Source organism: Vulpes vulpes, chromosome 7 (genome assembly GCF_048418805.1).
Source record: "Vulpes vulpes isolate BD-2025 chromosome 7, VulVul3, whole genome shotgun sequence".
NCBI classification, from domain to species: domain Eukaryota; kingdom Metazoa; phylum Chordata; class Mammalia; order Carnivora; family Canidae; genus Vulpes; species Vulpes vulpes.
In genome coordinates, this window is record NC_132786.1 from 15,519,050 (window position 1) to 15,531,509 (window position 12,460).

The window sequence follows — 12,460 nt, forward strand, 5'->3', positions numbered from 1 at the left end:
ACGCAGGCGGTGGGGGCGGGGGCGGGGTGCGGGCAGAGACAGCGCAGCGCATGCGCATAAGCCGGCCCCGCCCCTCTGGCCTGTCCAAGGGCCCGTCCTCTCCCTCCTGCTGCATCCCGGGTCCTCCCAGGCCTCCCCCTTCCCTCCTCCCTCCTGGGGTGTCCCGTCCACTGCAGGACCTCCCCCTCCCTCCTGCTGTATCCCATCCCCTCCCACGTGTCCCCCGCGTCCTGAGCCCTCTGGGGACTCCCCCCTCCCACTTGGGGTGTCCTGAGTCCTCCCGTTTTCAAGCTCTCCCTCCCTCCCAGACTGTCCTGAGCCCTCCCGGGCAGCTTCTGGGAACACACCCGGAGCAGCACCCACACGCTCAGAAAGGAGCTTTGACTGAGTGGGGGGAGTGACTGCCTTCCTGTGTTTTGTAAATCAAATCTCCTTTAACGCAAAGCGCAGGAAATTCTTCTGGAGGCTCCTGCAGCATGTGAAGCTGTATTCTAGTCCTCGCCAGCTCATCCTCCTGCAGGAGCAGCCCCTGTCTGCACAGGACCCCTCAGCACGAGCCTGCAGGGGTCGGGGCTCCCTGGGCCTGCCCACCAGCTGTCTAGGCCCTGACGAAGGAGGCAAAGTGCTGTCCTAAACGGTAGCAGAGATGCATCGCCTCCAAGGGCAGAACATCCGCCCCTCACTTGGGGAGCAGCTTGGCTGGTGGACAGGGACTCAGAAGGCCTCCTTTGCCTTGAGATGTTGAAATAATGCTTTGCTGATGGGTGGGGATGAAGGAGGCACAGTTGCATAAAAACTGCATCTTGCCTGTTTCTTGCTTATTAAATGGTAGGATGTAATCTGCCCTTCACGGGACACATAAAAGGATCTTGGTCTTTGGCAGTTGGCGCTAAGGTGACACGTTCGCTATGCTAGAATCAGCCAGAGCTGAGATGATGGGAAGAGCCAACAGCATCAGTCTACACCTAATCAGGGTTTCTCAGCTTTAGCACTATTAATAGTTTGGTTGGATACTGCGGGCTTGTCCCAACAGTTGGGAGCCGTCCCAGGCACTGTAGGCAGCATCTCAGGCCTCATACCCAAGTAGCACCCCATGCCATCTGGGAACCAAGAGTGTCTGCAGACGTTTGCAAAGGTGCCCTGGGGAGCAGTGGTTTACAGAAAAATGTTTGTATGTCTAAAGGAGGGGTCCTGGCACCTGCCCCCTCACTCAGCACCTCCCTCACCAGCGCCCTTCCCTGGGTATTTTCAAGTGCAGAGTGTGAAGAGGGCTCTTCCACATGCCCCTGTTTGGGTGTGAAACATCAAGAACAGACACTGGCCAAGGCCAGACCTGTGACCCATGACAGGGCCATAGCAGCAGGCCAGGCGGGAGCCCGTGATGCTGTGCTAACACCGTTGTCCTATAGGGGGCGGGTGAGCCCACTGCTGATGGAAATCCCTGGAGCCCCTTTTCCTTTGCCACTGAAAGTTCTTCAAAGGGACCAGGAGGACAGTTCTTGCTTGGAATCGATTTAAGTGTATTCACAAGCACATACTAGTGGATGTCTTACAGTTGGTCGTATACCAAGCACTTCCCACGTGCTTGGTATTCATTCAGCGCCTCACAGAAGAAAGAGGTTTCATCATCATCTTACAGACACAGAAACGGATTCAGATCAAGGAAATTGGTAGAATGACGAGACACATGTCAACACCACACCTGGCACCGCCCAGCTCCCCTCCCAGAGGCTCTCTGCCCTCCTCTCTGGCCCAGCCCTGCCTCCACCGCTCCAGCTATGTGGGTGCAAACTCCCCAATCTCAGCATCCAGCTTCCATTCCACCACTTGACTTGGATTCAGTCCCAGCATGGCCAGAAGCCCCCAAAGCATAAAGGTGAACAAAGCACTAACCTCTCTGTCTCTCTCTCTCTTTTTTTTTTTTCATCTGTAAAGCTGGAGATATAACCCTTTCCATCAATGTGATGCTGGGAATGGTAAGACACTATATTCCAAACTCTAGTCTTGGTAGATGCTTAACAAGTAAAAACCTTGATGATTCCTGTATTGTTATCGTTTACGACAAAAAGAAGAGATGGTCGTGGGTTAAAGGCATCCTGCATCCTGCTGGGAGCAGAAATCTGACACGCTGAAACCTGAGTGAGTTCTACAGAGTGGGGAATACTATTGTATCTTATCATTTCCTGATTTTGATCCTTGTGCTGTGGTTATGCAAGAGAATTCTTGGTTTGGGGGTACTACACACCAGTACTTAGGGGGTAGAGAGACAGCACATCTTCACCTCACCTTTGCAGGATTCGGAGGTATATATGAAGGGTAAAGTGAAGGGGTCGGGGTGAAGGTATCCAGGAATGCTTTGTACTGTGCTACAAGTCTAAAATGATGGGGATGGGGCGCCCAGGTGACTCCATCAGTGAAGTGTCTGCCTTCAGCCCTGGTTATGATCTCAGGGTCCTGGGATTGAGCCCCACATCAGGTTCCCTGCTCAGTGGGGAGTCTGCTTCTCCCTCTCCCTCTGTCCCTCCACCCTGCTCATGCTCTTTCTCTCAAATAAATAAATAAATAATATTTTTAAAAAGATTTTATTTATTTATTAGAGGCAGAGAGAGAGAGAGAGAGAGAGACAGGCAGAGGGAGAAGCAGGCTCCACCCAGGGAAGCCTGACGCTGAACTCGATCCCGGGTCTCCAGGACCACGCCCTTGGCCGAAGGCGGTGCTAAACTGCTGAGCCACCTGGGCCACCCAATAAATAAAATATTTTTTTTAAATGATGGGAATAGAAAAGATTATCAGAAGGGAGCGCTGATGTTATGCATGCAGCTCCAGTAGTAGTCGGGGTGGCAAAGCTGTCTGAAGTCCAGACTCTCCCTCGTGCACTTGCGCCCTAGAGGAAGAGCTTCCCTGGAGACAGGACTGGAGCCATGCTGCCCACAGCATGTGGTCCAGGCTCATATTCACCCCTGCTGGGCAGGCGGGTGCCCACACACCTTCAAAGCCCTCTCAGCTCACGAAGGGACCCATTTTAGCTGCACAGTGGGACCCCCATAGAGCTGGATCAAAGCCAGCTGAGGGGCGTGCTGGGGGTTCCTGGGGGACCTGGCCACGCAGTGGCCTTGGCTTCTCATCTGGTCAGCCAGGGCCAGGGCAGCAGGGCTGTTTTCAGGGTAAATGTATGGTGAGCCTCTGCAGCCTACACAGGAACGGGGAGCCCTGAAAGGAACCACAGATGCCCTCAGGCCTCCTAGAATTCCAGGGCGTGTCACTCCTAAGTGTGCAGGCTAGACATGTCCACCACTACAAGGTGCAGCGTCTGAGAGCCAGCAGATGCAAGGAGCCCATTGTGACCCTCGTTTTATTCTCCAAAATGGGAGATTAAACCCCCACATGAAAGGTGTCCTCTTGGTAGCAGGAGGAAGACATGCTTTTTTTTTTTTTTTTAAGATTTATCTATTTATTTATGATAGAGAGAGAGAGAGGCAGAGACACAGGAGGAGGGAGAAGCAGGCTCCATGCCAGGAGCCCAACGCGGGACTCGATCCCGGGACTCCAGGATCGCACCCTGGGCCAAAGGCAGGCACCAAACTGCTGAACCACCCAGGGATCCCCTGCTTTTTTTTTTTTTTTTAAGATTTTATTTATTCATGAGAGACCGAGAGACAGAGACACAGACAGAGGGAGAAGTAGGCTCCCCGAGGGGAGTCCCATGTGGGACTCGATCCCAGGAACCCAGGGTCACGACCTGAGCCAGAGGCAGACACTCAACCACTGAGCCACCCAGGTGGCCCAGGAGGAAGACATTCTAATCACCAGAGATGAATGAGGCCTAGCAAAATTGGTACAAACAAGCCTCACCTTGCAGTTACTTCCAGCATGTCCCCTCCGTAGCCCCAGCCCCTCTATCTCATGGGTCCTTCACTGTTTTTTTTTTTTTTTTTCATAAGAGTGTTTGCTATTGATTTTTCCTGTTCTGGTTTCCTCTCTGGGTCTTCATTCTCTTTAGAAGGCTCCTGTGCACCTGCAAAAACTGTAATAAAACTTGTTCGCAAAAAAACACACAAAAAACAAAAAACTTGTATGCTTTTCTCCTGTTTAAGGCATTTTGGGTCTTAGATGCAGCTGAAGACCCGAAGAGGGCAGAGAATTTGTCTTCCTGCCCACCGGCCTAGGGAGCACAGACTTGATGCCGTCCAGCCCCGGCCCCTAGGAACACTGCTCACTACCATAGGCCTCCCAGCAGATTGCCCAGGCTGGCAGCCAAGAGGGAACAGATGTCAGAGCAAGAGGGAAGAGGGTACACTATGAGGAGCTCCCCCTCCCCCTGAGCCCCCATCCCTGGGCTGAGCTCCCCCTCCCTCTGAGCCCCCATCCCTGGGCTGAGCTCCCCCTCCCTCTGAGCCCCCATCCCTGGGCTGAGCTCCCCCTCCCCCTGAGCCCCCATCTCCAGACTGAGCTCCCCTTCCCCCTGAGACCCCCATCCCTGGGCTGAGCTGCCCCTCCCCCTGAGCCCCCATCCCTGGGCTGAGCTCCCCCTCCCCCTGAGCTCCCTCCCCCTGAGCCCCCATCCCTGGGCTGAGCTCCCCCTCCCTCTGAGCCCCCTCCCCCTGAACCCCCTCCCCCTGAGCCGCCCCTCCCCGTGACGTGACCAGCGGCCCACGAGGTGACCAGCAGCCCGCAATATGACCAGTGGCCCACAAGGTGACCAGCGACCCACGAGGTGACCAGCGGCCTGCGAGGTGACCAGCGGCCCACGACGTGACCAGCGGCCCATGACGTGACCAGCAGCCTGCCCCCGTGCTGGCAAACCTGAATCCCAAGACTTGCTGGAGGAGGGAAGTCCTGTGGTACAGAAGATGTAGGGAAGGGCCTGCTTGTCCTGCCCGTGTCCAGAAGTTACCCTGACACCAGCCGAAAGTGAACTGGCATCGGAGTTTGTTAGCAAGAGTGACCTGGGGCAGAAGGAAGGCCAGCACAGGGAGAGGAGAGGGAAACAAAGCAGTCTTATTAGAGGAGGGGCCCCAGGCAGTCCAGGGTGTGGGCCCGGTGGCTGTAGCATTTGAGGACAGACCTGGATTATATCGTAATTAGCCAACTAAGCACTGTCCTCTCTCAAGAAGTATTCAAGATGCCTGCAAGGGGTAGGAAACCACAACATTATTCCTGTTCTGGGGACATGGGTCAGATAAGGACACACGGCTGCTTTCTGCAGAAGAGCAAGGAGCAGAACACACTTAACCTGTCCTCTGCCGGGATGGCATCACTGCAAACCCACCACTAGGTGCATGGGCCAGGGTGGCCCCTGACTATCTGTCAGGACCTCAGGACGTCAAAGGTCCATCCACCTGCCGCTTGTGTCTAGTTTCCTGCCGAACATGTGGACAGACAGATGTGGCAGAGGGAGAAGAGCCACTTCTACGTTCAGACGACGCGATATAGACAGCAAAGAAAGGGCATCGAAAGGGGCTGCTCCCTGTCCTGCGCACCACAAAGGACAATATCCAAGCAAAAGGGGACTGCTGCCTGCACCCCAGTCATGGCATCTCCAATGGCTGGGAGCCTGGTCTAGACAGAAGCTACCCCGAGGGCCAAGAGCACATCTCAGAACTGGAAACTGTAGGAAAGCCTCCTGACTGCCTCCCAGGCAGCCTGGGAAGAGAGTGGGAGGTGGCCTCTGAGCAGGTTGCTAATCTGGCCTCCGTTCTCCAGGAAGCACAAAGTTATTCATCAGGCTCAGGTTAGCTGCAGTTCCAGCCTTGACCTCATAGCCCGTGACTACACCTGTGAGTGACTAGAGCCAAGCTGCTCCCTTACAACAAAAAAATCAAACGGTAGGGGATGGACCATGTGTCACCAGCATTACACGTCAGTGGGGAAACAGTCACCTACCCCACAGATACTAGTCTCACTAATGTCTGCATACCTCACTACCTCACAGCATACATAAAAACAAGTTCCAGAAGGATCAAAGTGCTAAACATTAAAAGAAAGAGAAAGAAGAAAGAAAGAAAAAGAAAGAAAGAAAGAAAGAAAGAAAGAAAGAAAGAAAGAAAGAAAGAAAGAAAGAAAGAAAAAGAGAATAGATAGATAAATATTGGAAGGAAATGTGGGAAAATATTTTTCCAATTTGGGGTGGGAAATGCCTTTCTTAACAAGACATGAACCTCAGAACAAGAAAGCCAAGACTGAAATTCATGAGAAGGAACCGCTTCTGTGTGATGAAGACACCAGCGATCAAGTCTGAGTGTAGGATGGACCGCGGGAAACATCACGGCAGATTCAATCAAGGGTTAGTAGGTATTAGAGATGGAATATGAGAGCCCGTTACACAAAAGGAGACGTGAAAAAACGGTCCAGTGACAGAGTGAAGCCCAGGCCTCAGTGTTAAAATAAAGAGTGTAAACAAATCATCCTTAGAGAAAAAAATGCAAATAGCCAGCGAACAGACAAAGAGGACCCAGGGCTTTGTGACAACGAGACAACAGATCAGGAAAAGATTATCAAGATTTATAATCTCAAGGGTGGGCCAGCGTGGAGGCAAACTCCTGAGGTTGGTGGGAGGATTAATGAAATGCGACAGCCTTTTGAGGGAGCACTATAACCTCATCTGCCCGAATGTAAAATGTGCAGAGCGTTTGATCTAGCAGTCCAGCCTCTAGGAATCTTCTGGAAGACACATGTGCATGTTTTGACTGGTAAAACACAAAGCCCCACGATGGAGGAAGAGTGGAACTGCCCAGATGACCACGAATAGAAAGTTGGTTTAAAATGGGACAGCATTGGTCTGGAGAGTCTGGAGAGTCTCGCTGGCCACTCCTCCTCGCTCCCCCTGCTGGTCCTCTAGACGTCTCCTGTCTCCTCGGTGGCCTGGTCCTGACCCTGCCCGGCCCCATTCCCACGTTCTCCCCCCCCCCCCCCCCCCCCCCCCCCCCCCCCCCCCCCCCCCGACAGCAGCCACCGGCCACTGGAGTGCTCGCGGTGTGCCAGTCCTGAGCCGTTCTGCAAGGATGAAGCACACCAGGCTTCAGAGGCTGAGGCCAGAAGCACCAGTTGAGATGGTCCTTGGTCTCCCAGTTTGCTTCTGGTGGGTGAGCTCTGGCACCTGGCCTCCCGCTCGGTTCCCAGGGCCCCGTCACTGTGAACATGACTGGGCATTCTCTTGAGCTGGGGACCCTGTCCGGGCCCACCGTCCCGGCTCAGGTAGGCAGGGAAGGCGGCCACAGAGCTTACGGGGGGTCCCAACCTGTGGCAGGGCTGGTGGGCAAGCTGCCTGCCCCCTCTTCTCTGGATTCTTCACGTGCAGGGGCCTCTGCTCCTTAGGACGTGGGCCTGGAAGACCCTGTGACCCTGCCCTGGGAACTGGACAGGTGGCAAAGTCCACGGTGACAGGGCGATTGGGCCGTTGCTATGGTGATGGGGATGGAGGCGTTTGCCATCAGCCCCGGTTTTCTGCATGGCAGCTCTAATGACAGGATGGTCAGCCCTGCAGAGGCCGGAGGCCGGAGGCCCTGCTCTCGGTTGCCATGGCAGCACGGGCCCTCTCGGGGAACACAGAAGGCCCCGTGGGGGGACTCCCCACTCCACACCTGGTCAAAGCAGGAAGTGCTGGGCGGCGCAGAAGCTGGGGAAGGCTGGTTGGGGTGTGAGAGGGATATGGTCCCCTAAAGCCTAGTTGCTCAAGAGTTGTCCCTGGCCCCAGGAGGAGAGCGGACCCTTTCTGCTGAGTGTATCTGGAGGACACCGTGCCACCGCAGCCCGGCGTCACCTGGAGGGACGGCTGACTGGCGCTGGCCAGTCCTGGCCTCCAGCGATGGCCACACGGGCCTGGGTGGGGAAGGGTCCCGGCTGTGTCCCCGGAGAGAAGCCCGGCCGGCTTGCTGGTCAACGATGAAAAGGAGGAAAGTCTATGCCTGAAGCTCAAGCCAGAAACCGGCTGGAAGGTGGACCATACCCTCCCTTCAGATCCTTCCTTGGCTGGCGGACACCTTGGGGGACTTCTGCTTCAGAAGCTGTCCAGAAACACTGAGGGGTTCCAGCTCACACGAGCTGCCCACCGCACACATGCTGGATGACAGAGCCAGGATGGACGTCACCAAGAAGGAAAAGGTAATGCACAACCTGGAGCTCTTCTCCAGGAGTGCTGGTTGTGGCTCATTGGGCACAGACCAGCCTTGGCTCCCTGGCCCCTGAGGGAAGGCCTAACGGGGAGGGAGCCCGGGGCAGCGGCTCTGTCTGGCCGGAAGGCCCCCTCTTCCCAGCAGGCCAGGCCCTCTCCGGCTGCTTCAGGCTCCAGCCCCGTGACTGGGCAATTAGGCTGCCCGGAGGTCTGGCAAGTGGCTTTCATTGGCCGGGGGTCTGGAGAATTTAGAGCCCGGGCTGGAGGGGGATTTGGGGCCTGGGGTCTCAGTGGGCAGAGCCAGCTGCCAGGCTGGGAGGCAGCACCCAGCAGGTATTGTGATGGGCCCTGGACAGCTTCATAGGATTCACTCCAGGAGGAGCACGGTTGCTCCTGGCGAGGAGCAGAGAACAGTTACTTTTTCCAAAACAGAGAGAAATCCAGACGTCCTTTCAGGCCGCCCTGTGCCCAGGCAGTGAGCAAGGAGACAGGGCTGGGGCCAGGGCAGGGGGAGCATGCCTGCAGCCCCAGGCCAGTCATCAGGGCAGGACAGGGATCCAGTCCCTTTGGCACAGTCTCCTCCTCACATGTCTTCACTTCTTCTGTGACTTGACGAGGTCAGCACAAACACGAGCTGGTTCTGCTCCCAGCAGAGCTGATGATGTGAGGAGAAAAACAAGCAGCCCGAGCCAGGGTGCCTGGAGCCGCAGGCAGCAAGACAGGCTGAGTCCCCAAGCGAGTCCTATAACTACTGGCGTGGCAGGAGTTTGGATGAGAAATGCTGCCCAAAGGGGCCCCGGGAGGCTACTGGGGAGCAGAAGGGTGACTAGGTGACAGTGAGAGTGAGGGCCTGGGGAGCCCGTTCTCAGACTCTGGGGCTGGTCCTTGCTCCTGCCCATCTGCACCAGGGGACACAATGCCCCCCAACCGAGGGGTGCTGGTCCAGTCCCCGAGGCAGGGCCGGCTCCAGAGCCCCAGGCTGAGAGCAGAGGGGGGAAGCCCCGCCTCTGGCATACACTTGAAAGGAGCACCAAAAACATCAGTGATCAAGGTCGATAATAATTTCTGAAGAATCAAAATTAATGCAAAAGAATGTGGAGAAGAAAATCTCAAAAGCTTAAAGAGAGGGAGCATGAGTCTCCATTTCTGCGCTTGTCCCAGCCTTGTGCCCCCTGTTCTGTAGGGTCAGTGAGCTGGGGCCCCGGCCAGTGTGCAGGGAGGCAGGGGGCAGCCTGGCTGAGCATAAGTCCCCCATCGTCTGGAGGGCTGCAGTGGCTTCAGGGTCCTCCCAGGAGCTGAGGTTTGGCTGCCAGGCCCGTCTTGCTCCAGCCCTGCGCTCCCGGGAAGTGCTACCCCCACCCCAAGCCAGCACTGGCCCTGGAGCAGTGAGCAGTATGTCCCTCACAGCGGCTGTGTCCACCTCAGGCTCCTGAGAGGAGGGAACGGAGGCGCCAGCGCTGCTCTTCCTCTGCATGCAAGCAGCCCTTTGGTCAGTGTTGAGCCTTCCACGCTTACTGGCTGTCACCCCTCCAGAGTCTGCGTGAGCTTGTGGGCTCTGCTATCCTTTAGTGGCTTCTGCACGTGTATGCCAGCCCCTTGCACAGCTTCTAGAGCTCACTGGGGGCAGGGCTGTGCCTCTGGCTGCCCCTTGGACCCCATTATAGCAGGTGCATTCCTGTGGCGTGGAGCTCTGGCTCTTGATGGCCACCCCTCCTGCATGACCTGAAGGTGGGGATCTGGGAACCCTGTCGGAAGCCCCTGCATGTGGTTCTCCCTCCTGCCTCCGGGTGGGTCCCACCCGCTCCATGAGCAGCCAGTGGGCAGGAAGGAGGGGGCTCCACAGTGCTTTCCAGGAAGAAGGCTGGTGGGTGGCACTTCCTCATCGTAGCTCACCGAGGGGTCTCAACAGCAGATGTTTGCTTCTCTCGGATCTGGGGATGCAAGCCCCAGGTTGGGGCACCAGCAGGCTCGAGTTCTGGCGAGGGCCTCTTCCTGGCTCGTGGGCGGCCGCCTTCCCGCTGTGTCCTCACCTGGCAGAGACAGAGAGCGCAGGTGTCCCCTTGTGTGGGACCCTTCTGTAGCCTGTAGAATGGAGCCCCCTGAAGTCAGGCCCTCCGGCTGCCAGGGCACAAGACCCGACCAGGTCTGCTCCTGCTCCTGTGGTGGCAGGACCAGGCCAGAGGCCCAGGCCTCCTTCCCCGCCCTTCTGCAGAGCTGCCCCGAAGCCACCGCACGGCAGGTCCGGGGCCCCCGCACTGGGGTGGGCTGCAGCTTTTCTGGGGGTGCTGGAGGGTGTTGCTTCAACCGAGGCGCAGTCCTGGCCTGCGCCCTCCTTGCACCTTCATCTCCCCTTCACTTCTCACGGGGCCGTGGTGGGTCTTGCTGGCACTCGAAGCAGGATGCCACTCCGTCTTGTTTCTCTGTCTGCCTTTGTCTGTCTCCGTCTGCCTTTGTTTCTCTATCCCTTTCTGTCTCTCTCTGTCTCTTTGCCTCTGTGTCCCTGGGCTGGGGAGGGGATATCATCAGACCCTAAGCCTGCCCCAGTCCTGTCCCCCTCCTCGGGGGCTGGCCCACCCCTGCCCAGGTCCCTCCCAGGTGGCCCCTCACCTCCTGCCCCCTGTTGTCCTCAGCTTCTGGGGGCTTCAGGGTGACTTCTTGGTGTCCGGCAAGGCCCTGGCTGTCTGACCCATGGCCACCTCCCCTCATGCTCTGTGTACTCGAGTCCTTTATTTTTCTACGTGGATGGCCCTTTTCTGGGTGAACTGGCCACCTCACTGTTTGGATGCGCCGCCTGACCAGGACCTGCTTTTCTGGTTCTCTCTGCTCCGGGTAGGCTGTCCGTGTAGCCAGTTTCCCATGGGTTCGCCTGCCTCACCTTTCCAGGGCCTTGGTGGTCAGGCCTCGTGAAAACCACCGTCAGGGTTTCTACGTGGGGAGAGGAAAGCTGTTTGCCTCCCTGGTTCAGATCTTTTCTCCCCCTTTGGTGAAATGTTCTCGGTTTACCTCTCTGGAGCCTGGGCTCCCCTTGCTGCCCCAGTCAAGGTCCTGGCCCGGGTTTTCCTGTGACCACAAGAAAGCCCCGCGGCTCCTCCTTGTCCAGCCATTGGTGCCAGAAAGTCCCGACTGCCAAGGACAGGGCAGGGGCTGGTGTACGTGGGTCCTGAGCAGGCTCCCTGCAGGGCCGCAGTGGGTGCGGGTGTTGGGCTGGGCACTGTGTGGGGGGCCACCAGCCTTGGAACCCAGAGCCCAGCTGCACACCGACACCAAGGGAAGGGGCTTTGGGTTAGGGCCCAGGAGGCGACAGAGGGGCCGAAGGAGTGCAGTGAGCTAGAGTCCTGGGGCAGGAAGGGGGATGGGAGGGCCCCTGCACCTGGGTGGCCAGTGCTCCCTGGACCCCCTCCCTGTGCCGCCCTGAAGTCCTCCCAGCCCTCCTATCAAGCAGCATCCCCTTGTGATGCACATGCCCTGCTCTGCGTGCAGAGCTGCCCCCACACCAGGCTGCACCTGCCCAGCCAGGGGGGCTCCATGTCATGGTGGTGCCCCCCAACCTGCGCGCAGCCCCAAACATGGGGAAGAGCCCCAGCGATGGGTCCTGGCCCCCCAGGTCTCTGTGAAGGACAGTCTGTGGGGAGCCTCTGCCTCTGACTGGGGCCCTGTGTACAGAGGCCGAGTGGATTGCTGAGGTAATGCCGGGTGACTTTTGGAGGCTTGGCTGCGAGCGACCATTCGTTCTGAAGTGGTGGGTCCAGAGGTGGCCCTGCCTGGCCTGCAGAAGAGGGGAGAGCATCGCGTGTCAGGTGGGATGGGCATGGAGACTTGTCAGAGGCGTGGGCAGAGCTAAATCAGCCTGGGACTCTCGGGGACACGGGGGCTCCTGGCACTGCCCTCCAAGGAGGGAGGGGCCTGTCTGTCCTGCCTCACTGCCGCCCTATGCAGACAGGTCACCTGCCGCCCAGACAGGTTGCCCGCTGCCCAGATAGGTTGCCCACTGCCCAGACAGGTCACCCATTACCCAGACAGGTCACCTGCTGCCCAGATAGGTCACCCGCTGCCCAGACAGGTCGCCCGCTGCCTATACAGGTCACCCACTGCCCAGACAGGTCACCTGTTGCCCAGACAGGTCTCCCACTGCCTACATAGGTCACCCACTGCCCAGACAGCTCAGCCACTGCCCAGAGGCTCAGCCGTCACCCAGACAGCTCACCTGCTGCCTTGAGGGTCCCCCACAACAGAGCTGGGTTTCCGAGCTTCCTGCCTGTGAGGCCCTGCAGACCCTGCTGTGCTCTGGGGGAGGAGAACAAACCCCCCTTGCTCCCCCCAAAAGTAGAACTGAGCTGGGCACCCCAGGAT

The 12,460-nt window shown here is 57.6% G+C and overlaps 1 protein-coding gene across 1 annotated transcript in view; it reads left to right on the forward strand.

Annotated features, from left to right (window-relative positions):
• The first annotated feature begins 7,571 nt into the window (after positions 1 to 7,571).
• The window catches only part of GCK (glucokinase), a 42,577-nt gene continuing 37,688 nt past the window's right edge, over positions 7,572 to 12,460 (forward strand). The window contains exon 1 of the mRNA XM_072763042.1: positions 7,572 to 8,100. Coding sequence (XP_072619143.1) covers positions 8,056 to 8,100 — 45 coding nt within the window. The 5' untranslated portion in view covers positions 7,572 to 8,055. The remainder of the gene's footprint in view (positions 8,101 to 12,460) is intronic.